General features: G+C 43.5%; 1 protein-coding gene across 1 annotated transcript in view; it reads left to right on the plus strand.

Annotated features, from left to right (window-relative positions):
- Positions 1 to 24,399, plus strand: part of AMPH (amphiphysin) — a 145,891-nt gene that overhangs the window by 70,502 nt on the left and 50,990 nt on the right. The window contains exons 3-5 of the mRNA XM_007666133.3: positions 14,614 to 14,668; positions 16,969 to 17,063; positions 19,980 to 20,075. Of these exons, the coding sequence (XP_007664323.1) occupies positions 14,614 to 14,668; positions 16,969 to 17,063; positions 19,980 to 20,075 (246 nt within the window). The remainder of the gene's footprint in view (positions 1 to 14,613; positions 14,669 to 16,968; positions 17,064 to 19,979; positions 20,076 to 24,399) is intronic.

Here is a 24,399-nt window from a genome sequence, read left to right on the forward strand (position 1 = left end):
GAAGCATGATTAACAGATCCCGAAAGTTCAGGAGGGTATAGTTTTGCATAGATGATTAGCCTGACTCATGGTTTAACATGCAGCCTATTTCCCACAGGAAGCCGGCTAAAAGTAGTTATAGGGGCTGTTGTCAGGTCTGGTTGATTTATAGTTTGTGGCATCAGACAGTCAATATTTGTTCCATAATTGCATAAAACTGCAATGAATCTTGAGTGAGATCTTGTAGGGAAAGTGTCTGTTTCGAACTTCCAGGGCCATATCTCCCTCTTCTCAATTCCAGTGTTCAACTTTTCCAGCTCACATTACCTGATCAGCTGCTTCCATCCTATCTTATAGTTGTGGATCCAAGCTTTCCTTCTAAATGAATCTCTGCTTCAGCTCTGTATAAATCCACTCACCAGGCCGGGAATGGGTTATCCCATCACATGCTAACATTTAACTCTGATGCTTGAAGGCTTGTGGCTTTGGAAAGCTGGGACATGCTAGATATTTCTGAGTTTGACCTTAGAGACAAAATTTGGGGGCGAAGATCGAGCAAAAAGCCAGAAGCAGCTTGAAGTAGTGGAAAGAGCAAGGGTTTGAGATTTCCTAATGGGATTCTAATCCAGTTGCTAGCTGTGTGACCTTGAATAAGTCACTTTACATCTCTGAGCCTCAGTTCCCTCAGTTGTAAAATGAGGATTCAATATCGTTCTCCTTCCCCCTTAGGATGTGAGCCCCCTTAGAGATAGGGTCATATCTAATTCCACCCGTGTATTCTTTCCCAGCTCTTAATTCAGCACTTTACACATAAGTACTTAACAAATATGACTAGCCTGGCATTTAGTACAGTGCTAGTACAGTGGCACATAGTAAGCCCTTAGCAAATGCCACAATTATGTTGTATTAATATTATTATTATTATTACATTCTTTCCTGAAGGCATTAAAGTTGGCCCCTCTGCCTTAGCTACTTTTGGAACTAACTTTTCTTTAAATGTTAATTCCCCTCTCTACTTTATCCAGACCACTAGTTCAAGAAGTTTACACTTTCTCGACTGTTTCCTGCTTAGATTTTTGAAGGTTGGATCACTGCTAGTTCTGACATGGAATCTTAAAATGTAATACTTTGGAGTCAATTGTTCTGAATTTCTGAATAACACAGAAGAGTAAAAGTGTTAATCTACACATTCGTCATTCATTCAATCGTATTTATTGAGCGCTTACTCTGTGCAGAGCACTGTACCAAGCACTTGGAATGTACAATTCGGCAACAGGTAGAGACAATCCCTGCCCAGTGACGGGCTCACAGTCTAAACATCCTCTTAGGTGATTTTTAAGGGCCTCTCTGAATGTCTTTTTTCTAGTAGTAGTTGTCAGAGCCTAGAAAGAGTCTTATGGTTCCCCTGGGACAAACAGATCTGGGGCCGGGTATGTTATCTATCTCCCAGTGCTGTACAATCTAAGCCTTCCAGATTCCAAAAACCCAGTTCTTTTTCCCCCCCAGCAAGTCACAGCTTCTGCTCGGTTATCTTCTGAGTTCTGGTAAAACTTGCATAGAGAAGAAAGACATTAACACACTAGAACAGGTTAATGTTTGGCAGCATTTACTTGCCAGGTATTAAGCAGAGTGCACTAGTAGAGCTTGAAGATTTAGCCCTGGTCCCTAACCCTTCCGAGATGCTGGGTGACTTTGGAGAATTGGCACAGCCTCTTGGGACCTCACTTTCACGAATGGAAAGAGGAGGTTAAGAGTTGCCTCCGACAACTCTTTTGGAATGACCCAACTTTAGAGAGCACCCAAATTTGAGTGTGTCCTTATGAAATAGAGGAATTCTATGGGTGTCATATCCCAGTCCTCCTTCCGAACAGTAATTAAGGAGAACGCCACTTTTTTTAGCTTCCTAACTCAGTATCTCAATTCTCTTCAGAGTAAGTCAGCTTGTCCCTGATTTATCATAAAAATAGCAATTATATTAGAGTCAAGCCCTGGGGTAAATTCAATCAGATCAGACACATATAGCGTTCACAGTCTCAAACAGAAGGGAGAGCAGGTATTTAATCCCCATTTTACAGATGAGGAAAATGAAGTTTAGTGGCTTGCCCAAGTTCACACTGCAGGCAGTGGTAGAGCCAGGATCAGAACCCAGGTCCACACTGGTTCCCAGGCCCGTGCTCTTTCCACTAAACTACGCCGTTCGTATGTATACTGTCTATGTGTGAATTAGGGTGTATATATCCACTCACTATTTTTCCTTCAGTGCTGGCGTCGAATGGGGCTGTCGCGTAGTACAATCCTGACAACTGCTAGATTATAAATTCCTTGAGGGCAGGGATCATGTTCTCTTACTTTATTGCGCTCTCCCAAACCTTTAGTACAAGGGTTCTGCACACTGGAAGTATTCAATACAATAATACCATAATACAATATAGTAGCAAAATACCACAATAAATACAAGAAGCAGGATGGCCTAGTGGAAAGAGAATAAGCCTGGGAGTCAGAAGCCCCGGCTTCTAATCCTGGCTCCACCACTTGTTTGTTGTATGACCTTGGTCAAGTCACAACTTCTCTCTGTCCCAGTTTCCTCATCTGCAAAATGGGGATTCAATATCTATTTTCCCTCCTACTTAAACTCTGAGACCCATGTGGAACCTGATTATCCTGTATCTACCCAGAACATACTACTAATAATAATGAGGTATTTGTCAAGCCCTCACTATGTGCCAAACACTGTACTGAGCACTGGGTTGGATACGAGATAATTGGCACATACTAAATTCTTAACAAATAGTATAACATTGATTGAGAGTTCTAGTCCCATTCAGCTCATAGCCAGATTAATTTTTAGTCGACACTAGAGTACCAGAACATCATCCTAATAGTTTCAGCCAACTCCTAATCCCCTGTCATTCCTTCATACCTGGAAATGTATTCATTCATTCATTCACATGTCTTTTTTGGGAAGCAATGTGGCTCAGTGGAAAGAGCACGGGCTTGGGAGTCAGAGGCCATGGACTCTAATCACAGCTTCGCTGCTTGTCAGCTGTGTGACTTTGGGCAAGTCACTTAACTTCTCCGTGCCTCAGTTACCTCATCTGTAAAATGGGAATTAAGACTGTGAGCCCCACGTGGACAACCTGATCACCTTGTATCGCCCCCCCCCCCAGCGCTAAGAACAGTGCTTCGCGCATAGTAAGCGCTCAATAAATGCCATCATTATTATTATTATTACTGAGAGCTTACTGTGTTCAGAGACTGTACTAAGAGCTTGAGAGAGTACAATATAACAATAAGCAGACACATTCCCTGCCCACAGTCTTAGTCTAGAGGGACACGGAGACCCCTTTCCAGTCACAGCGGTCCCACAGCCACTTCAACAATCTCTCCAGACAAGAGGCCCACGTGGAATAAGCTGTTCAGTTATTTTTCCCAAGTAACATGTAGGCAACCAGTGGAAAATCCCTACGGTCTGACAGCAAAGAGAGGTTCTAAGAAAGCCTCGAGTGGATTGTTAAACCCGAGCTGGATGATACGATAGAAAAAATTTCCCAGTTACACTCTAACTGACCCCCCCGCCCCATGGCCTGGCGCGTATGAAGTGTCTCATTCTCCCACAGTGCATCAGCTGGAAGAGGCGGGCACCCGAGCTTCCTGATGCCAGAGCGGGAGTCCAGAGCACAAGCTCAGAGCACAGAGTACCACTAATCCTGGCCATCTGCCTCAGAGCACACACTGCCGCCGGCGGGACCCGAGGGGCCAGAAACAAAGGACAGAAGCAGCCGTGGCAGCTGTGACTCGGAGAGCAGAATGAGGATTCTACCCCTCCGGGACTGGCCTTGTTTTTCTGTCAGAATTTCCTCAGCAAACGAGCTACCCCTTCAATCCCGATGCAGAACGTCCCTATTCCCTGGTTAGGCAATCTGAATGGGCTTCTTCCTCCGTTGTGCTGTGCCTTTTGCCTTCTTTCTTTAATCTTCCTTTTCTGATGTCTCTCTCTCCTCTGCTGCTTGCTTTTCTACTCCCATCCCCATCCCCTACGCGGGGCCAGATTTAGGGTGTCCCAGGATCTGAAGAAACACTGATCCCCACAGAATAGAGATGGTTTCCTGTAGTACAGTGCTTGACACATGGTAATCACTTAACAAATACCAAATTATTATATGTATTCATGGAGTTCAGAAGCACTCCGGAGAAGCCTTTGATCGTAAGTCAATACAATAACCTCCTGGGTAGCATCACCATCTCATTTAAATCTTTGTTTGATCATTTCCCAGTCTTCGAGCATGTTGAGTGAGTTGCTTAACAGCCCTTCCAAACCTGTGTAATTATGCTAACTTGAGGAAGTATATTCATTTTTGTGATTGATATCGTCAACACTGTTTATTTAGTGCCTAATTTAAACCCCACATTGCACAAGGTGCTGAGAGCAATTGAGAGTAGATTATGACAAGGGCCTGTCTGATTTCTACATACATAGAAATTATCTATTTCCGCTGAGGAACTCAAATGTCAGAGAGCTGTGCACAGATTGGAGTGACAGCTTCAGAAGAGAAGACAAGGTCTTCGTTTTCTGAAATAAAGAAAATTCTTTAACTCCTCCGAAGGGTATTTCATTAATATGTTATTGCCTTTGTCTGTGTTGGCCACGCATTTCCAAAAGTCAGTTCATATTTAGAGTCAGTACTGGGAGAGGAAAAGATGAGGATGAGAGTTCAGCAAGTAGGTTTTCTCTGTTGTTCACTTTATAAAAATGTCAGCGATGAAGGTAGAACATTAACTAGTTCTTTGGAACCGAAGAAAGAAAATCACATTAAAAATGAAACCCCAAAGATATGCAAAATAAAGACACGGTGAAGGGGCTTCTTCTTATGAATATTTGATCAGATTTGACCTTTGAATGTATTCACTGGTGACATGTTATTTAAATACTGCACAGATTTGGGTGGAATTGGGAAATCCCTACCGTCTGACAGCAAAGAGAGGTTCTGAGAAAACCTCCGTGTTGCAATGCAGCAGTGAACTTGGATTAGGTGGGGTGTCCAGAGAAGCTTGAGGGCTCCCCTGTTGGACTTCCAATCCAACTCCCTGCTCCCAGGTGATCTATGGGAAATTGGAAGCCTTTAATAATAATAATAATAATAATAACCATTATTATGGTACCTGTTGAGCCCTTACTATGTGTCAAACACTGTTGTAAGCGCAGGGATAGATACAAGTTAATCAGACTAGACACAGTCCCTGAACCACATGGGGCTCACACGCTTATCCCCATTTTACAGATGAGGTAACTGAGACACAGAGAAGAGAAGGGATGTGACCAAGTTCACACAGCAGACAAGTGGCAAAGCAGGGATTAGAATCCAGGTCATTCATTCATTTCAACCAATCGTATTTATTGAGTGCTTGTGTGCAAAGCACTGTATTAAACACTTGGGAGAGTACAACATAACAGCGAACAGTCACATTCCTGCCCACAACAAGCTCACAGTCTAGAGGTCCTTCTGGCTCCTAGGCCCACGCTCTATCGACCAAGTCACATTGCTTCTCTAAAGGCCTTTATTCAAATGTTGTCATTGAGTTTTAATCCTGTGATAAATATTTGTCACGGGACCATCCATAACTGGCGATCAGCCCAGAAATAGCTTTCGGAGTAACTGTCTCCTCTGCAACTTTTATGACTTCTTTTATTGAGAAGCTCCATGGCCTAGTGGAAAGAGGAATGGCTCTGGGACCAGAGGACATGGGTTCTGATCACGACTCTACCACTTGCCTACTTTGTAATAATGGTGGCATTTGTTAAGCGCTTACTATGTGACAGGCACTGTACTAAGCGCTGGGGTAGATACAAGCAAATCGGGTTGAACACAATCCTTGTCCCGCTGGGGCTCACAGTCTCAATCCCCATTTGACAAGTGAGGGAACTGAGGCACAGAGAAGTGAAGTGACTTGCCCGAGGTCACACAGCAGACAAGTGGAGGTATCCTTGGGCACATCATTTAATTTCTCTGTGCCTCAGTTTCCTTATCTGTCAAATGGGGATTCACTAGCTCTTCTCCCTCATCTTTAGACTGTGAGCCCCATGTGAATCAGGGACTCTGTCTATCCTGATTAACTCATATCTATTCGTTGATTTAATCATTTTTGTTGCGCGCTGACTGTGTGAAAAGCATTGTACCAAGAGCTTAGGAGACCACACTATAACAATAGACACATTCCCTGTCTACAGTGAGTGTCTGACACATAGTGAGTTTTGATCAAATACCACAGGTTATTATTATTACCTGGCATCCAGGGCTCCTCTTTGGGCCTGGAAGCATAATTTGCAATGTTCAGTTAAATTCATCTCAAGGGTTCCCACCCGCTGGATAGAAACATAATTTGTTCCCCAAATGGCTGAATTTAATTCCTATCATTTCGTGGGAACCTTCTACAAGATGTTTATGAGATGTCTACCTTTTACGAGATGTTCTTCCCCTTGACGCTGTTTAGTGCCATTGTTCTTGTCTGTCCGTCTCCCCCAATTAGACTGTAAACCCGTCAAACGGCAGGGACTGTCTCTATCTGTTGCTGACTTGTTCATCCCAAGCGCTTAGTACAGTGCTCTGCACATAGTAAGCGCTCAATAAATACTATTGAATGAATGAATGAATGAACCTTCTAATGAACTCGAGTGAAACTGCCATGCATAATACAAAATGTGCTGGGATTCCATCCTTTTTTAACCCTGGCAAAGAGGCGGGCCTTAATGTGGGTGCTCTCAGTGTCTCCATTGATCCTGCACTCTGATCTACTCTCCCAGAAGCTTAGTACAGTGCTCTGCGCTTAGAAATGCCAAGAAATACCATTGATTGATTGACTGATTGCTTAAGAAAGCTCGGATATGTGTCTTTCGCAAGTAATCTATTACAGTGCAAAATGTGTGCTTCGTAAATGGAAGAGGAGTCCAAAGAGGGCAGAATAAAAGATTTGAAGACATAGTCATGCACATTTTCATGGAATCTGACATAGTAGTGGGTGGCTGGGAGAGCACTGTAGCGAACAGACGCGGCTGTGAGGAAGCAGACTTTATAGCAGACACAGTCCCTGCGTAGGACTAATTCTTCAGTGCAGCAAAATTCTATCCTTATGTGCAAACAGTGAGGAAGGGTGTGTCAGACACACATCAGTCTTTCCATACACACGTGAAGACATAATTAGGATATTACAAGCAGTAGCATTATCTTCACAATCAAAGGAGAGTTCTTTCTCTCTCCCTTCATACACACACACACACACACGTATGCGTATATATACAAATAAAGTGCACAAAGTAAGCACTTAATAAATACCACTGATTGTATAAATGTTATAAGGTTTCTAAGGAGGCATTTGTTAAATGTTGATTATATGCAAAGCACTGTACTAAGTGCTGAGGTAGATACATGATAATCAGACTATACCCCAGCCCTTTCCCACAGTCTAAAGGGTTGGGAGAAAAGATCTTTAATCCCCATTTTACAGATGAAGAAATGGAGGCACAGAGAAGTCACTTTCCCAGTCAAATAGCGAGCAAATGAAAGGCAGCATCAGAATCCAGGTCTCCATGACTTCCAGGCTCAGAATCCTTCCACTACACTGATTCTCCATAAAAGAGGCAGCGTGATGATGATTCGGAATGCTATTTCTGAGTTGACCTTTAATCTTGAATGCTCCTGTGACAAATACTACCACAAGATTAACATCCACTGGCAAGATTTGAGTAGGATCTCCTATTTCCTGGGGTTTGCCTGGGAGCGAGGAGTTGGATCCCGGGTGGGTTTGGAATTCAGCCTGGGAAAGTTTCCACTTTTCTTTTTAAATGGTATTTTGGTATTTGTTAAGCACCTTCTATGGGCCAGGTACTGTACTAAGTGCTGGGGTAGATGCAAGATAATCAAGTTGGACACAGTCCACGTCTCACGTAGGGCTTACAGTCTCAATTCCCGTTTTCAGATGAGGTAAATGAGGCACGGAGTAGTTAAGAAACTTGCTCAAGGTAACCCAGCGGACAAGTGGCAGAGCTGGGATTAGAACTCGGGTCCCCTGACTTCCAGGTCCATGCTCTTTTCATTAGGCTACACTGCTTCTCTACTTCACCGACAGAGAAGCTGGAGACACTACCTAATCCATGTTCATTGCTACACTGCAACATCCCAGTCAACCTAGAGCTTCTCTTAGTTGTCAAACTGTAGCAATTTTCCAATTCCACCCAAATTTCTGCAGTGTTCAAATAACATATCACTGGTGAATACATTCAAAAGTCAAATCTGACCTGATACGGGTCCCGACCTGGAATCTGGCCTTCTCCTATTGCAAATGACGGGGTTTATTGATTGCTTAGTCTGTGCAGAGCTCTCTGCTAAATGTTTGGGAGAGTATAATTGTTAGTTAATTGTTAGTTTACAATCTATGTGCAAGGCACAGTAAAAAGACAGAGCTGTCTACGTGAAAAAAGAGTTTAGGATGGAATACTTAATGTCCTTCAGTATCCTTCATTCCTTCTGCTTTGGGCAGGAATTCAGGCAAAAGTAAGCGCAAGACATACATACATGTATATTTTTTATTTGCATATCTATTTATTTGTACATTCAATTATCTGTTCAGCTCTTTCATCCTCATATATTTATCCTGCTGCCTGCAAAATCTTTGGGGCTCACAGTCTTAATCCCATTTTACAGAAGAGGTAACTGAGGCACAGAGAAGTGAAGTGACTTGTCCAAGATAACACGGCAGACAAGTAGCAGAGCAGGGATTAGATAACAGATGCTCCGACTCTCGGGCCCACGCTCTGTCCACTAAACACTGTTGCTCTCTTCTGCTCCCGCTGTTTATAAATCATTTTGTTAGTCCATATCTCCCATTAGAGAACAAAAATAATAGTATTTATTAAGTGCTTACTATGTACCGAGCAATGTACTAAGTGCTGGGGTAGCTACAAGATAATGAGTGCTTGTCCCACACAGGGTTCACGGTCTTATTCCTCATTTTACAGATGAGGTAACTAAAGCACAGAGAGGTTGGGTGACTCACGGTCTAAGGAGAAAGTAGGATTTCACTCCCATTTGCAGAGGAGGAAACAGAGGCCCAGAGGCCCGGAGAAGTTAAATGACTTGCCCAAGGTAACGCTGCAGGCAAGTGGGTAGAACCCAGGGCCCCTGACTTCCAGGCATGTGCTCTTTGTGGCAATTGTTTCCCTTGAGCACATAAGCTCCTTGAATGCAGGAACCCTGTCACTTGCTTATGTTTCTGTCTCTCAAGTGTTCATTTCTGTGCTCAGCACTCAGGTGTTCAATAAATACCATTGATTGACCCCCGAGAGTATTGTTTTTGGAGGATGAAAGGCAATTTAAAAGCTGTCCTAGTTTATGGTTTTAAAATTACACTCATTTCCTCGAGGCATTTTATAGTGTAGAATTATGAGATGTATTGATTTGAGCTTGCTTCCTTTGTAACTTCCCGCTCTTTGATCTATTTTGGATTTTCTCCGTTTATCCTTTTACCTCATCTTACTCAAGTTAAGGTGAGCTTGGCTATGGGGAAGGATAGGAGCTTGTCTTTATTATGAAGTCTACCGAGCTCTGGTTCCTAAACCATCGTTTTAGAATGATCGGCTGTCAGTGAGGCGGTTGAATTTTCCCAAGCTTCGTGTTTCACTTTATTTGCACTTCCAAAAAAAATGTAGTCGCTTCGACGGAGGATAGAAACCCCTCTCCTGTCTTTTAAGCAGCGTGGCTCAGTGGAAAGAGCCCGGGCTTGGGAGTCAGAGGTCATGGGTTCCAATTCCGACTCTGTCCCTTGTCGGCTGTGTGACTGTGGGCAAGTCACTTCACTTCTCTGTGCCTCAGTTCCCTCATCTGTAAAATGGGGATGAAGACTGTGAGCCTCACGTGGGACAATCTCATTCCCCTGTATCTACCCCAGTGCTTAGAACAGTGCTCTGCATGTAGTAAGCGCTTAACCAATACCAACATTATTATTGTTATTATTATTTTAAGAGTTGTAAGGGGGAATATTCTCAATCCATCCACAAGTGGCATTTATTATGAGTAATACTGATAATTATGGTACTTGTTAAGTGCTTGCTATGTGCTGAACACTGTTCTAACGTCTGGGGTATATAAAAGTTAATCAGGGTGGACCCAGTGCCTGTCCACTTGGGCTCACACTAATCTCCATTTTACAGAGGGGATAACTGAGGCACAGAGAAGTGAAGTGACTTGCCCAAAGTCACACAACAGACATGGGGTGGAGCCGGGATTAGAACCCAGGTCCCTCTGACTCCCAGGCCCGTGCTCTATCCACTAAGCCACATTACTGGGCACCTTCTGAGTTCCGAACACTAGATCAAGCGCTTTAGGAAGTTCAAACCTTTGTGTGTTTTCCTGATGGCACCTAGCCTGTGCCATCACAATACTCACCTCAGTGCCCTGACATCTGGTGCCATGAAGTCCATTTAACCTTCAGGTTTAACGAAAGTTACCATTTTTTGTGGGAATCATAAATTAAAAAGCTGCAAACTTATCATGTATCCTGTGAGCCTCCTGTTCAATATGAACAGCCATCTTGTTTAAAGAATAAAACCCCACTTTACCATATTTGCCTCCCAAGCTACTCTCATTGTTCTGAGAAACCTCCCGAGACTTCCTAATCCTGATTTCCTAAAGTGAGGTCCAAACCACATCTCTGCAACTACGGACACAATGACAAAATGTCAAATTGGTTTTCCATGCTCTCCCAGTGTTCATAATTTCCACTGGGTGATATTCCTGTTTTTTGAGATGTGGACTTCTTCAAAAGCCAGCCTGACAATTGGTGCTGCATTGAATCAATCGATCATATTTATTCAGCGTTTACTGTGAGCAGAGTAAGTCAATCACATTTATTGAGCACTTACTGTGTGTAGAGCACTGTATTAAATGCTTGGGAGAGTAAGATACAGCAATATAACAGACACGTTCCCTGACCACAGTGAGTTTACAGTCTAGAGGACAAGCTTAGAGTCGAGAATGCAGAGCACTGCACTAAGCAATTGGAAGAGAAAAATATAACAGAGTTGGTAGACACATTCCTGCCCAAAATGAGCTCACAGTCTAGAGAGGGAGACAGACATTCATATAAATAGATAAATTACCGATATGGACACGTGCTGTGGGGCTGAGGGAGGAGCGAATAAAGGGAGCAAATCACGGTGATGCAAAAAGGAGTGGGTAAAGAAGAAATGAGGGCTTATTCAGGGAAGGCCTTGCTTAGACAGATATGAAGGCTAAAGCAAAATCCCTGATTTATTTTCTGCTGTCAGCATGTGAACATATTTGAGGTGGAAATGGCCTTCCCACGCCGCTTTTCCCCTTTGGAAAGCTACTGTAATTTCTCTTTCATTCACTCAATTGACAATTCAGCCTCTCATTACATTTCTGAGTGGCTCAGCTGGACAAGGATAACGTGTAATTTTGATTTCACATTATGGAGACACCCGTGAAAAGGAGTTAAATATTTGGTGCCTCAGTAATTTCTGTTGTGCCATTGTTAGTTGAATTCATGTTTGTTGCAATGTACAACATCTTTCAACCATGAGCCCCAGTGAATTAACTTCATGCAACACCAGGCTTTATCTGGGGACGTTCATCCCCCATGGATATTTAAAGCTTCAGTAACTAAATTCAGCAAACTACCAATTTAACCCAAGGCTTGAACTCACTGAGACCTCCTGTTTTACAAGGTATACAACATCCTGCAACCCTCAGGATGTTGGGTTACCAGCACTTTGATTTCTCATTGACTTTGGTATTGGATAGAGCAAGGACCCGGGAGTCAGAAGGATGCGGGGTCTAATCCCGGCTCTACCACGTCTGCTCTGTGACTTTGGGCAATTCACTTAACTTCTCTGGGCCTCAGTTACCTCATCTGTAAAATGGGGATTAAGAGTGTGAGCCCTTATGGGACAGGGACTGTGTCCATCATGCTAAACGTCCATCTACCCAGCTCTTAGAACAGTGCTTGGCACACAGTAAGTGTTTAACAAGTACCATTATCATCACTATTATTATTATTAAAACCATTGTCATAGCAAATCAATCAATCAATTGTATTTATTGAGTGCTTACTGTGTGCAGGGCACGGTACTGAGCACTCGGGAGGGTACAACGTAATTTAACAGTCACAGTCCCTACCCAAAAATAGCTTACAGAATTTAGGGGGTGACAGACATTAATATAAATAAATAAATGAATGAGAGATATGTACAAAAATGCTGTGGGGATGAGGTGGGGTGAGGGTGGTGAATAAAGAGAGCAAGTCAGGGCAGCGCAGAAGGGAGTGGGAAAAGAGGAAATGAAGGCCTAGTCAGGGAAGGCCTCTTGAAGATGTGCCTTTAATAAGGCTTTGAAGTGAGGGAGAGTAATTGTCTGGCATATGTGAGAAGGGACGGTGTTCCAGGCCAGAGGCAGGATGTGGACAAGAAGTCGGTGGCAAGATAAATGAGTTCGAGGTACAGTGAGTAGGTTGGAATTAGAGGATTGAAGTGTGCAGGCTGGGTTGTAGTAGGAGAATAGTGAGGTGAAGTAGGAGGGGGGCAAGGTGACTGAATGCTTTAAAGTCATTGTGGTAAGGATTTTCTGTCTGATGCAGAGGTGGAAGGAAACTAGAGGTTCTTGAGGAGTGGGGAAACATGGACTGGACGTTTTTGTAGAAAAATGATCCAGGCAACAGATGAAGTATGGACCGGAGTCAGGGGAGACAGGAGGCAGGTAGGTCAGCAAGGAGGCTGATAGAGTAATCGAGGTAGGATAGGATAAGGGCTTGGATTAACATAGTAGCAGTTAGGATGGAGAGGAAACGGTGGATTTTAGTGTTGGATCGGTTGAACTGACAGGATTTAGTGATAGATTGAATATATGGGTTGAACGAGAGGGAGGAGTCAAGGATAACGCCAAGGTTAGGGACTTGTGAGAAAGGAAGGATGGTGGTGCTTTCTACAGTGATGGCAAAGTTAGGGGGAGGTCAGGGTTTGGACAGGAAGATAAGGAGTTCCGTTTTGGACAAGTTGGAGATGACATTATAACATCTAAGTAGAGATGTCTTGAAGGCCGGAGGAAATAATGAAATGTTATCCCATAGTTCAAGAGGTCTTCTGCCTATTTTGTATTAAGATTCATCCAGTCTATTCTTCATTCCGCTGCCCGGCTCATCTTCCTGAAGAAACGCTCTGGGCCTGTCACTCCCCTTCTTAAACACCTCCAGTGGTTGCCTATCAACCTCCGCACGAATCAAAAACTTCTAACTCTTGGCTACAAGGCTCTCCATCACCTTGCCCCCTCCTACCTCTCCTCCCTTCTCTCTTTCTACCACCCACCCCGCACGCTCCGCTCCTCCGCCGCCCACCTCCTCACCGTCCCCCGTTCTCGCCCCTCCCGCCGTCGACCCCCGGGCCACGTCCTCCCGCGGTCCCGGAATGCCCTCCCTCCTCACCTCCGCCAAACTAATTCTCTTCCCCTCTTCAAAGCCCTACTGAGAGCTCACCTCCTCCAAGAGGCCTTCCCAGACTGAGCTTCCCCTTTTCCCTCTGCTCCCTCTGCTGCCTCTCTACCCCCTCACTTCACCTCCCCTCAGCTAAGCCCCCATTCCCCCCTTTTCCCTCTACTCCTCCCCCTCCCCTCAGCACTGTGCTCCTCCGCTCATTTGTAGATATTTTTATTACCCTATTTATTTTGTTAATGAGATGTACATCCCCTTGATTCTATTTATTGCTATTGTTTTTGTCTGTCTGTCTCCCCCGATTAGACTGTAAGCCCGTCAATGGGCAGGGACTGTCTCTTTCTGTTGCCGATTTGTACATTCCAAGCACTTAGTACAGTGCTCTGCACATAGTAAAAGCTCAATAAATACTGTTGAATGAATGAATGAATAATAGTAAGACTTCATGTCAGTATTATAGAATGCATTTGTGTACTTCATGTGTAAAGAATAAACTGAAATATAGCAAAAACATGGATACACAGGCAAGAAATCACTAGCCACAACTCAGCAAATACATTTGTGTGTTCATGGGTGAAAAATCACGGTTGATGAAAATGTAATTAGCAAACTCAGCAGCATGAGCCTTAGAAGTATTGAGATCAAACATCGCGCTAGAACAAATGAACAGATAGGTCAATGGCAGCAGACTAGATGTAGTGGAAAAGAATCCGACGCCTGGCCTTTTTTGATGAAGTGGACCAAACCAGTATGTGTTGAGGCCTGAATACAACTATATTAACCTTGCAATTTTATTCACTCTTTTCACACTCGTGAAGTTATCAGTGATGGACCACCTCAAAGCAGGAAGCATTTTTACACATGAGCAGAAGAGGAGCAATTCTTGAGATCATTTCTTCAATCAGTCGACTCTTTGAATTTAAACAATTTTTTCAGAATCTAATACCTTTCCAGCTTTATGGTGCTGGACTTGCGTTAATTAAGCCACCTGATCTTTACATAAATATTTATGTGCTTTAAAATATGAAACCTCAGAAATGTCAAAATCCATGTCCCTTGTGCTCGCTATGAAAGTATTCTACAATGTTATGTGCAAGTTCTAATATACAATAGATAGTGTTTCATTCATTCTGTGTTTTTCAGGCAGAGGGAACCAGGCTCCAAAGAGAACTACGGGGATATTTAGCTGCTATCAAGGGTAACTACCATGAATTTATTTTCATATAAAAATTTGTATTGACCAGCAGTGTGAGAAGCAGTGTGGCCAAGTGGAAGGAGTACGGAGCTGGGAGTCAGAGGACTTGGGTTTCTCATCCCGGCTCTGCCACTTATCTGCTGTGTGACCTTGGGCAAGTCATTTCACTTCTCTGTGCCTCAATTGCCTCATCTATAAAACGGGGATTAAGACGGTGAGCCCCATGTGAAACATGGACTGTGTCCAACCTGATTATCGTGTATCTACCCCAGTGTTTAGTACAGTACATAGTCAGAACTTAAGGGATACCATCAAAAACAAGCCAAAAACCAAAAACCGAAGGGGAAAAAAAACCCTAAAAACTGTAATGCATTCAGATGTTTCAAGCAACGGATGTGGAAATTGCTCAAGCTTATCAGGGGTCATTTGACAATCAAATCCCCTCTGGCTCATCCCGGGGACTAAATCTCACTGACTTAACCAATGTAAATATCAAACGAATGGCTTCAGGGATCTTGATGTCACTGTGGTCAGTCAGTCGAATAAGCCAGTCACCCTGTCAGTCAGTCTCCTTAGGCGGTCCTGTCAGTCAGTAGGATCAGTCATCCAGTGGTTCATTCAGTCATCCTACAAATCAGCAGTAATTTAGGGGGTTCCCGAATACAGGCCCTGTGGAGAAAATTACCCGTGTTTTCCATGCACTTTCCATAATCCTATTCCTCTCTCTTTTCCTTCAAGCTAAATTCCAAGGAAGAGAGAGTTTGGCCAAAGTGACTGGAATGATTTGCTTCAACAGTAGGCAGTGGATAATATATGGAAGATATCTTAATAACTTAATATCCATATGGTTTGCGGATGCAGTTATAGTGATACCTCCCAAAGGTAGATTAGCCAATGGGATGGATTAGTTGACTGAGCAAGTGGAGAAACCAAAAACTGGAAACTGAGGAGCAATTTCCACTGAAATAAGCCCAGGAAGCCTAGAGCTAGTGGGAGGGACTTTAGGGAGTTATCTTGCGTCCCTGTCTACCTCCATCCAGAACAACTCCTGGCAGAAACTAACCTAGCCTGCTTTCCCTTCAGCAGAAGGGACCCTGAAGTGACACTGACAATTACAGATCACTGAATCTCCCGGGTAGGGTCTTTTGGTAGATTCTACGCTAATGTTTAGGATAAACAGGCACATTATCTGTTAAGGAACAAGCCCAGGTAATTGGTACCTCATGAATCTACTGGAGTCTTGGCAGGGTTAATAAGCAGGTCGATAGAAAGGACCAAATGAGCATCTGATTTTGATTTTTGATTTTCAAAAGTCGATTTGACTATACTTTGCTTTTCAAAAGTCCATACCAAAGGTTCTATAAAAAAATGCAACAATCATGAGACTGGACAGGATACTCTATAGTAGGTTTTAAAATAGTTAAAACATAGAAAAGCAAGGATGGAGAGTGTAAATAGTTGAGTCCTCAAGGGATCAGTGCAAGGACTTGTTTTGTTTAACATCTTCATAAATGACATAGAGAAAGGAGGGTACAGTTTAATCTTCAATTTTGCTCGCAATACTAAGACTAGGAAAACGGCAAACAAAATGCCATGTATCTTCAGAGAGAGTTTTGAGAATAAAACGAAGTATAACAACCATTATGTAAAACTGTGATGCTCCCACACCTGGAATATTCCCTGAAGTTGTTTTGAAGATATAATATTACTGGAGAAGGGACTGAGAAGGACAATCACAATGTTTAAAGGGATGGGAGAAATTTCTGTTTAAAATTAAACTGATTAGGACGTTTAAATCTGGAGAAGCAGTGTGGCATAGTGAAGAGCTTGGGCCTAAAAGTCAGATGACAAGGATTCTAATACCGGCTCCACCACTTGTCTGCTGTGTGACGTTGGATAAATCACTTCACTTCTGTGTGCCTCCGTTGTCTCATCTGGAAAATGGGGATTCAAGCTGGGAGCTCCATGTGGGACCAGGACTGCGTCCAACCTGACAAACTTGCATCTACCCCAGTGCTAAGTATTGTGCCTGGCACATAGTGAGCTCTTAACAAAAGCCATAATAAAGAAAGACATAGGCTGAGAAGGGACATAATCGAAATTTATAAAAGACATAATTGAAATCTATAAAATGATAACGGAAATACAATTTTTATTCACCGGAATTCACAAAGCAGCATTAGGCTTTACCAACTAAAGCTGAAGGGGGAAGGATCAGTCTGAGATTTTTAGAGGAAAAAGTTTAATATATTCAATATCCACTTGGTTAACTACAGCTCTGTTGCTTTCCTTCAATGGCGCAGGCATGCAAGAGGCCTCTATGAAGCTAACAGAATCTCTCCACGAAGTCTATGAGCCTGATTGGTTTGGACGGGACGATGTCAAAATGGTTGGTGAGGTAAGACCTGAGGAAAGGATGAGGAAACTTGAAAATTAATTCCCTGGCACTATCCCTTCATTGCTAAAGGCAGTCCATCCCTCGCTTAGCATTTTTAGGCCTTAGTTACCGTACGAAGATGTTTGAGGACCAGACGGCAACCGGGGCCCTTTCTCAAGCAAACAGGTAAGTAGTAATAATGGTAATGGTAGGAATATTAGCAGCAGCAATAGTAGTATTAGCAGTAATATTTATTTAATAATAATGATGATGTTGGCATTTGTTAAGCGCTTCCTATGTGCCGAGCACTCTTCTAAGCGCTGGGGGAGATATAAGGTCATCAGGTTGGCCCACGTGGGACTCACAGTCTTAATCCCTATTTTACAGATGAGGGAGCTGAGGTCCAGAGAAGCGAAGTGACTCACCCAAAGTCACACAGCTGACAAGTGGAGGATTAGAACCCATGACCTCTGACTCCAAAGCCCGGCCTCGTTCCACTAAGCCACTCTGCTTCTCCGATTTAGAATCTGCTAGGTGCAATACACTATACAAAGAGCTTGAGAAGTACAGAACAAGGACTGACACCTTAGTGTCGATTAGACTGTAAGCCCGTCAAACGGCGGGGACTGTCTCTATCTGTTGCCGACTTGTTCATCCCAAGCGCTTAGTACGGTGCTCTGCACATAGTAAGCGCTCAATAAATACTATTGAATGAAATACTATTGAATGAACCTTACCTGCATGCAAGAAGCTTACTCTCTACTGGAGGAGACTGGTATAATAGTAGTTACACCATAATCGAAATAAACAATTGAAGGTATAATTGAATAAATGGAGCCATTTTGGCAGATAAAATACATAAATCTGAGTTTTCTACCTTCAAGATGAAAATACTTCTTCCCTCTCTCCTTCAGTTCTTGCATAAACCCTACAAGATACAGCTGTGGGTCTAATTTAGGCCCAATACCTTGACTACAAATACCAGTCAGTCAATTGTATTTATTGAGCACCTACTGTCCGCAGAGCACTGCATTGAGCACTTGAGAGAGTATACCAGATGCGAGATATAATTATTTCCCTCTAGGTGCTTACACTGTAATTGGGAGACAGGCAGAAATAAATTATTCACAAATGCAATGACAGTGAGTTACCACTGTTCATCTACCTAATGGATAGAGCACGGGCCCAGAAGTCAGAAGGACCTGGGTTCTAATCCCAGCTACTCAGCTTGTCTGCTGTGTGACCTGGGGCAAGTCACTTAACTTCTCTTTACTTCAGTTACCTCATCTGTAAAATAGGGATCAAGACGGTGAGCCCCACGTGGGACAGGGACTGTGTCCATCCTGACTAACTTGTATAATAATGTTGGTATTTGTTAAGCGCTTACTATGTGCAGAGCACTGTTCTAAGCGCTGGGGTAGATACAGGGTAATCAGGTTGTCCCACGTGAGGCTCACAGTTAATCCCCATTTTACAGATGAGGTAGCTGAGGCACAGAGAAGTTAAGTGACCTGCCCACAATCACACAGCTGACAAGTGGCAGAGCTGGGTTACCCCGGTGCTTAGTACAGTGCCTGGCATATAGTAAACACTCAACAAATGTCATTACAAAAATTGGTTAGGCCACTATGAGGAATATCTAAACTGTATTATACGGTGGAAGCGAAGGTTTAATTCATTAAGAAAATAGGTTATTTCTTTCTCCCCTCTTGTCCTTTCTCTCCTTCCTTCTCCCTCCCCCATCCTCTTTCCCCTTCTCCCCCACCGCTTCTTAGTTCCTTTCCCTCTTGCCAGTTGGCCAGGAGAAGAGGAGGAAGGGTGCTGTAGTGGTGCAGCAGGAGTGTGATTTGCGTGACAATCGAGTTGTTGACCTCTGCGGTTGTTTGGTCACTCTATGAAGCCTATCATCCTTGAGGCAAAGGAGTTGAATTTCTGTACTACACAGTATTGCCGCATGACAGAGTAGCCTAGTGGAAAGAACGTGGGTTTGGGAGTCAGGAGATCTTGTTTTTAATCCCTGCTCTATCATTTGCCCCCTCTGAGACCTTGAGTAAGGCCTTTAACTTCTCTATGCCTCAGTTTCCTCATCTAGAAAATGGGGTTAAAACACCTCTTCTCTCTCCCACTTACACTGTGAACAGCATGAGGCATGGAGACTGGGTCTGATCTGATAATCTTGTATCTACTCCAACACTTAGCACAGTGCTTGACCCAGAGTAAGCACTAATTAAAACCATCATCATTAGGAGGAGATAAGAAGGAAGGGAGGTGAGAGCTGTGGTTTCTAGGTAATTTCCAGTTGCTCCCAAAAAGCACTTGGTTTTGAGCTATTAGCCCTGTTTGCTGGCCACTTAGCCTCACCTAATTATGAGTCAAATTGATGTCCCAGCTGATGCCCAATAATTACCATATGCTATTTTGTCCAATCGTTTCTGTAAAATAGTTGGAAAATCAGTCCCTTCTACACATACTATTTATAAAAACCACTCTCTGCCTTTGGCTACTCTGCTCCAGCCAATGACCTCGTTGCTTCCCATAGATCAGGAGAAGAGATGAAAGCAGCATTCAAGGATGTATCTGCTGCTTATAGTCCCAATCAGTCTTAAAGAAACATTCAGGGCATTAAACTGGATAAAACAGGCCTCTTCGGGTCATGTTTACGTTCACCAGGCAAGTGGTGGAGCCAGGATTAGAACTCAGGTCTCCTGATTCCCAGACCTGTGCCCACTGGGCCACGCTGATATCTGACAGGTTGGTGCTTGTTTTCAAAAGAGGCTGTATGTCTGAGAAGTCTACCCTAATAAACATTTCCATTCTCTTAAGTAATTCAGAAGACTTTTTGGAATACCTAGAAATTTAGCACCTTTAAGCTAAGACATCATCTGTTAATTAAAATGATTGGCAACTATATTTTTTTTCTCTCCCCATATCTTGCAGAAATGTGATGTTCTCTGGGAGGATTTCCATCAAAAGCTGGTGGATGGTTCCTTGCTCACCCTGGACACGTACCTCGGACAGTTTCCTGATATCAAAGTACGGCGCCTTTCACCTTTGAAAGGAAGAATTAAGCAGTTGCCTATTTTAATTGAAAAAGGGGTGCAGTAGTCAGAGAGAAATGAAGGTGATCCTCAAAAGAAACAGACAACATTCTATTACCTGAGCAGGGAATTTCTCAGAGGCTAGAAATTGCTTTCAAGACTCTATGAAGTGAGAGGTGGTTAAAGAAATCTCGTTTTCCCATTCTGTTCAGTCCCTTGACTTCGCTTGCTTTTCTTGAACAAAGAGCCCTAGGCCAGGAGACTGTGGCCCTGAGAAAATTCCTTTGAATGTGATATGAATGTGATACAAAGTTTGGCCAGTTTGGCAGGCTCTTCATAGAGGAAGAACACTAGAGACAAAAAAAAATCTTTAATTTCATCAGTAGCACTATTACCTGGAGATTTTGCAGCTATTATCTCTCATGGGGGTATGATATTTGTCCTTGAACTGTTCAGGGAAAATGGAATTTAAAAAATCTGAGGTTTTAAGTGGATTTGCCTCTGGTTTTTAAAGTACCTTGATTCTTTTGGCTTCTTTTCATCTGGATTTTTCTCTTGTTTTTGATTTCGATCTGAAATGGCAGATTCCACTTCTATACCCCCGGGACTGATTTTCAGCAGATTACTTATTCCAGAACCCAATTAACCACCACTAAGTAGTGTGGAGAAATGATAGATGATACAAAATATTGGATGGTCTTTGGAATGCGGTTGAGACAATGAGGACTTTAATACTTACAGAGAGTTGATTGCAAAAGGACCATAAAAAGTGCAAACAACCAGGTCCCTGTATTCCTTGAGATTACATTCATTCCTTGTTTGGTCCCTATATCGTCCAGCTAGGCCCATGATCATTACAGGCAAATATTTGATCTCAGAGTTCCCATTTTCTTACCTGCTGTATGGGGTCATTATGGGCAGGGAACATGTATTGTACTTTCCTCAGCACTGTACTCGTCAGCTCAGCTGTATATATCTTCATTACCCTATTCATTTTGTTAATGAGATGTACATCACCTTGATTCTATTTTTTTGCTATTGCTTTAATAAGATGTTCTTCCCCTTGATTCTATTTATTGCCATTGTTCTTAATAATGTTGGTATTTGTTAAGCGCTTACTATGTGCAGAGCACCGTTCTAAGTGCTGGGGTAGACACAGGGGAATCAGGTTGTCCCACAGAGGGCTCACAGTCTTAATCCCCATTTTACAGATGAGGTAACTGGGGCACAGAGAAGTTGAGTGACTCACCCACAGTCACACAGCTGACAAGTGGCAGAGCTGGGATTCGCACTCATGACCTCTGACTCCAAAGCCCGTGCTCTTTCCACTGAGCCACGCTACTTCTCTGCTTCTTGTCTGCCTATCTCTCCCGATTAGACTGTAAGCCCGTCAAAGGGCAGAGACTGTCTCTGTTACCGATATGTACATTCCAAGCGCTAAGTACAGTGCTCTGCACATAGTAAGCGCTCAATAAATACTATTGAATGAATGAATAAGTACTCGATAAATACCATCGATTAATTAATCAATTATGCCAGAATTCCAATATGAGGAAAATACATTTCTTCAGAAACCTGCTTGAGTGTTGCCACTGTCTCTCTCTTGCCATCTCCTCTTACATTCCCAACAGATTGCATGCATGTTCCCTGTGCAGAAACGATCTGGGCCTGTCACTCCCCTTCTTAAACACCTCCAGTGGTTGCCTATCAACCTCCGCTCCAAACAAAAACTCCTCACTCTAGGCTTCGAGGCTCTACATCACCTTGCCCCTTCCTACCTCTCCTCCCTTCTCTCTTTCTACCGCCCACCCCGCACGCTCCGCTCCTCCGCCGCCCACCTCCTCACCGTCCCTCGGTCTCACCTATCCCGCCGTCGACCCCCGGGCCACGTCCTCCCGTGGTCCCAGAACGCCCTCCCTCCTCACGTCCGCCAAACCGACTCTCTTCCCCTCTTCAAAGTCCTACTGAGAGCTCACCTCCTCCAAGAGGCCTTCCCAGACTGAGCTCCTCTTCTCCCTCTACTCCCTCTACCGCCCCCCCTTCACCTCTCCGCAGCTTAACCCTCTTTTCCCCCCATTTCCCTCTGCTCCTCCCCCCTCCCTTCCCATCCCCTCGGCACCGTACTCGTCCGCTCAACTGTATATATCTTCATTACCCTATTTATTTTGTTAATGAAATGTACATCGCCTCGATTCTATTTAGTTGCCATTGTTTTTACGAGACGTTCTTCCCCTCGACTCTATTTATCGCCATCGTTCTCGTCTGTCCGTCTCCCCCGATCGGACCGTAAGCCCGTCAAAGGGCAGAGACTGTCTCTATCTGTTGCCGACTTGTTCATTCCAAGCGCTTAGTACAGTGCTCTGCACATAGTAAGCGCTCAATAAATACTATTGAATGAATGAATGAATGAATGTGCTTCTGACAAGTGATGGATGGATAGATATGGTTTTCAGGTTCCAGAAAATAGTCTCCAACCCCTCCAGAAAAAAATAAAATAAATGAATAATTCAAGTCACCTTACAGGCAAGCTGGATCCCATTTTTTCCTATTTCTCATTGCTCCAGAAATGCCTATATCCAGAAAGTGCTAGATTCTGGATTCAACCTGTTCTGGTAAAATGGGATTTTATTGTACACACCTCTTTAATTCTCTGGAACATCTTGAAGGTAAATAAGATTATGTTAGCACCCTGAGGAAAAATACTTCAATGCATTTTCAAAATATCTAGACACCAAAGAGCCAATTTTATCAAATAATAATGATGGAATTGGGCTTTGTCTCAGAAATGGATCATGTGCAAGAAGAGGATGATATTTCAAGTTGCTAGACGGTGAATTTTCAGACCATTATAGACGATTTACCTTGACGACACCCATTTAGAGTCAGTAGGAGACATGTAGTTAAAACCTCGGGCAGTTTTCCGAAAACTTATGCCAGCACGTCAGTAAGAATTGCAAAGTTGTGAAGTGTTGCTCAGGGAGAGGTGAAGTTCAATTTTTTTCAACTGTTTTTGGCTGAATTTCTTGCACTATGATTTCCAACCTGTAACTTTGGCACCTGAGATCAGGACCAGAATGGGAGCTGATCTTGTCATCAATCAGAGTTGGCTGTAGCTGTGAGCAGTTCAAGAAAAAAATAATTTTTCTTGTTGCGTGTCTACCAGATACCAGCATGTCATTATATTTTCACTACTTTGGCACAGAGTGAGTTTCGACCTATCATTAATAAGTAGATTTGGGCTTTTGCTCAGGAGTCCATCAAATGGATGGAAATGCCAGGAAATACTCCCTGCCCTTGACAAAAAGAGAAAAGCAGCCCCCTCTTGTAAAAATATACATTTCTCCCCCACCTTTTTTATCCTGAGAAATTGGTTCTTTCTCAAGGGAATGGGTCTCACTGGGTGTCCATTCACTGGGAAGCATGGTGGAGTGGATAGAGCATGGGCCTGGAGATGAGAAGGTCATGGGTTCTAACCCCAGATCCACCACTTGTCTCTTTGTGATCTTGAACAAGTCACTTCACTTTTCTGAGCCTCAGTTTCCTCATCTGTAAAATAGGGATAGGGACTGTGAGCCCCGTGTGGGTCAGGGACTGTGTCCAACCCGATTTGCTCATTTCATTCAATTCATTCAATTGTATTTATTGAGCACTTACTCTGTGCAGCACCTGGGAGAGTACAACACTGAGCAAACACATTCCCTGCCCACAACGAGCTTACAGTCTAATGGGGGGAGACAGATGTCAATACAAACAAATAAATTACAGATATGTACATAAGTGCTGTGGGGCAGAGATAGGGGAAGAACAAAGGGAGCAAATCAGGGAGATGCAGAAGTGAGTGGGAGATGAGGAAAGCTTGGGCTGTAGCCTGGGAAGGCCTCTTGGAGGAGGTGTGCCTTCAATAAAGCTTTGAAGGTGAGGAGAGTAATTGTCTCTAGGATTTGAGGAGAGACGGCATTCCAGGCCAGAGGCAGAATGTGGGCTAGGGGTCGGTGGCGAGGTAGGCGAGATCGAGATACGGTGAAGAGGTTAGGATGAGAGGAGCCTAGTGTGTGGGCTGGGGTGTAGAAGGAGAGTAGCGAGGTGAGGTAGGAGGAGGCAAGATGATGGACTGCTTTAAAGCCAGTGGTGAGGAGTTTTTGTTTGACGCAGAGGTGGATGGGCAACCACTGGAGTTTTGTCAGTGATATGACCTGAGTGTTTTTGTAGAAAAATGATCCGGGCAGCATAGTGAAGTATGGACTGGAGTGGGGAGAGACAGAAGGCTGGGAGGTCAGCAAGGAGGCTGATGCAGTAAACCGAGAGGGATAGGATGAGCG

Source organism: Ornithorhynchus anatinus, chromosome 8 (assembly GCF_004115215.2).
Source record: "Ornithorhynchus anatinus isolate Pmale09 chromosome 8, mOrnAna1.pri.v4, whole genome shotgun sequence".
Taxonomy (NCBI): Eukaryota; Metazoa; Chordata; class Mammalia; order Monotremata; family Ornithorhynchidae; genus Ornithorhynchus; species Ornithorhynchus anatinus.